At 43.8% G+C, this 2,827-nt stretch overlaps 1 protein-coding gene across 1 annotated transcript in view; it reads right to left on the reverse strand.

Moving 5' to 3' along the window:
• Positions 1 to 311: 311 nt before the first annotated feature.
• The window catches only part of mlnr (motilin receptor), an 8,356-nt gene continuing 5,840 nt past the window's right edge, over positions 312 to 2,827 (reverse strand). The window contains exon 3 of the mRNA XM_063204260.1: positions 312 to 1,433. Coding sequence (XP_063060330.1) covers positions 1,078 to 1,433 — 356 coding nt within the window. The 3' untranslated portion in view covers positions 312 to 1,077. The remainder of the gene's footprint in view (positions 1,434 to 2,827) is intronic.

Genomic DNA, 2,827 nt, shown 5'->3' on the forward strand with positions numbered 1-2,827 from the left:
CACAGTAGACATGAGAAAGAAAGAGTCAGAAAATAGAGCCTATAGCTTATTGACCAAACAGGATATGCTTTCACAAGCCCCACTGGCAAGCTCATTAGCCTGGAAAAATGATCTGTCAGCTATGTTGCTGTTATGTTACTGGACGGCTGAGTCTTTGTGTTAACGGACAAGGCTGGTCAATTACTCAATACTAGCGTAGCAGCTTCTGTTCATAAATAATTAGGCCTACCATACAGTAGCAGGTGAAACCAGTTCAGTCAGTGACATTACAGTTGCTTTGTTTCCCACTGACAGTAATAGCCATATTTATAATGTTCCAACAAAATGGATCTGATTTCATATGTCACAAATACATGTAATTGTAAAATGTGTATAATAATAAGACGTGAAAAAATAAGTAAAATGTACTTGAATACATAGCCTAGGTTACATACATTTTTTGCAAGGTTCTTTTTTGCAGACTCTGGTCTTTTGTATCACAAATGGCAACAGTTAATGATCTTTAAAGAGTTATTTACTTAGTCACCTCAGCTCTGTGGTTTCCTTGTTTTTCGCATGTTCACCTTCTCTGTTAACACTCTGCTGAAGGCTCCTTATTAGGCACCACTGTAAGAACCGTGACTTTTCCTCCACACCCTGCCTCTTCAGTCTTAACCACCCTGCTGCTTGATCCCACCAGGATGCTCAATGAGGTTTTCACAGGAACAGCACCTGGGTCACTCTGACACTATTCTCTCTCTTTTCTGTCCGCCTCACACCAATCCGTAACCCTCTAAGACACAAATCAAAATCTCAGTGGAGGTGTATAATGCCTTTTTTTTCATCGCCTTTCCAATCTTCCTCAGTCTGACTCTCTTCCTCTCTCTATCTACCCCTCTCTCTGTTTCTTAAACCTATGCATGCTCCTCTCCATCTCTCACTTTGTCACCCTTTCTCTTTTTCCACCACTCTTCAACCTGGTAACGTTCCATATTCCATTGTCCATTCTGTCCCCTCCCTCTCATCAGCCTCTTCTCCTCTTTTCCACCCCATCTCTCTACTTTTCCTCGTCCTCTGTACCTCCATCTCTGTCTTTTCCTAAACTTCAGTGAAGTTCTCTGTGCACGTGGTGATGTCATCGTCCCTCACAGACAGCGCACGGGCCTGCCCCGCCCCTCCCCCTCCTACCCCTCCTCCTCCTACTCCGCGCCGGTAGTTACGGCGATGGGCCTCTCTCCGCAGCAGGAAGAGGCGGTGGGCGGCGGCGCGGTACTTCTTGGACATCAGGTTGTACAGCACGGGGTTGATGGAGGCGCTCAGGTAGCACAGCACCATGGAGGCCACGTTGAAGTCCTGGCTCAGCCGCGCCTCGTAGTAGTCATTGGCGTAGGTGAAGAGGTTGCGGCCGATGTGGTACGGAAGCCAGCAGATGGCGAAGGCCAGAACCACCATGGCTGGAGAGAGAGAGAGAGAGAGAGAGAGAGAGAGAGAGAGAGAGAGAGAGAGAGAGAGAGAGAGAGAGAGAGAGAGAGAGAGAGAGAGTGAAACAGATGTGGTGGTAAGAAGAGATAAAGCAGAAGTACTGCACAGATAAATCAGAGGCAACTACTTGGGTGCCCAGAGGGACAATAGGCTAATGAAAGGCTGATAACTTTTAAACAGTTTTCAATGGAAGCCATCGAGGGGAAGAAAAGAACAATGAGAAGTGAGGAGGGTAAACATTGAGGTGAGCACCTCTGTACAAAGATAAGAGAAACAATGAGAGGGTGTGCACATCCAAAATTGATCTTGTCTTATAGCAGACAAAAGGCAACTTAATTACTAGATGCTGAATGATCAGGTCTGCACTTCACAAAGTTTATTTACGTAGCGGATATATATGGCATACAAACAGTTTTCAAAGTTTTTTGTAAAACTGAGAAACTATATTATAATTCATGTACAATACATGGTAATTATAATAATACGCTTATTGTACTTGATTCTTTACAAAGGGGTGTCTCAGTAGTGTTAAGGGTCTCTTGTAATGACGTAGAATTTTTTGTGGTTCTAGGCAACATGGCATCATGCACTGTGTTTGGATAACACGAAGACTTGAAACATCTATCACATGTGTGCACCTTGACTTTGCATGTTAACTTGTGTACAACGCTCTCTGACAAGTTAGTTTTAGGGGTGGTTTTGGTCTGGGTACAATTTCGCCATTGCCATTGCCAATGCTAGTTTCGCAAAAGTAAACTGCCACAAACGTTGTCTTACTGACAGGTTACGGTTAGGGATGGTTTTGGTCAGGGCACAGCTGAGCATTTTCACGATTACTGTAGCAACAGAAATTCGCTGTTGGCAATAGAAATGTGCAGCACAGACAGAAAAAATACTGGCCATGCGCAGGCCTAGTCACATGAAAAAAAATATATTTTCACAGCATTGTAGAGCACGACTTAACATGTCGTTGCACCACAACGTGGAAACACCTTTGCATGATGCTAGGCTGTTTTGGGTAGCCTACACTAGCAAGAGACAAATAAGGGCTTAAGCTTTTTTTTATTTCATGTTTTTTATTCCATGGCAGGATTATATTTCCACCATTGTCTCATTCAGATTATCTAGGTAGAGACGGTTTGACTCCCACCCACAGGTCAAATCCCACCCTTACCTCTCCCTACACCTCCATCCATAGCTGAAGTGCTCTAGTCTAGAGCAAGGCACCTAACCCCACTTTGCTCCAGGGATTGTAACCAATACCCTAAATAAGTCATTTTGGATGAAAGGATCAGCTAAGTGTTATGTAGTGCAATGTAATGTCATGTAAATGTAATGTAATGTGAGTTGAACAAGGATAAAGAAA

This window comes from Engraulis encrasicolus, chromosome 8, assembly GCF_034702125.1.
Source record: "Engraulis encrasicolus isolate BLACKSEA-1 chromosome 8, IST_EnEncr_1.0, whole genome shotgun sequence".
NCBI classification, from domain to species: Eukaryota; Metazoa; Chordata; class Actinopteri; order Clupeiformes; family Engraulidae; genus Engraulis; species Engraulis encrasicolus.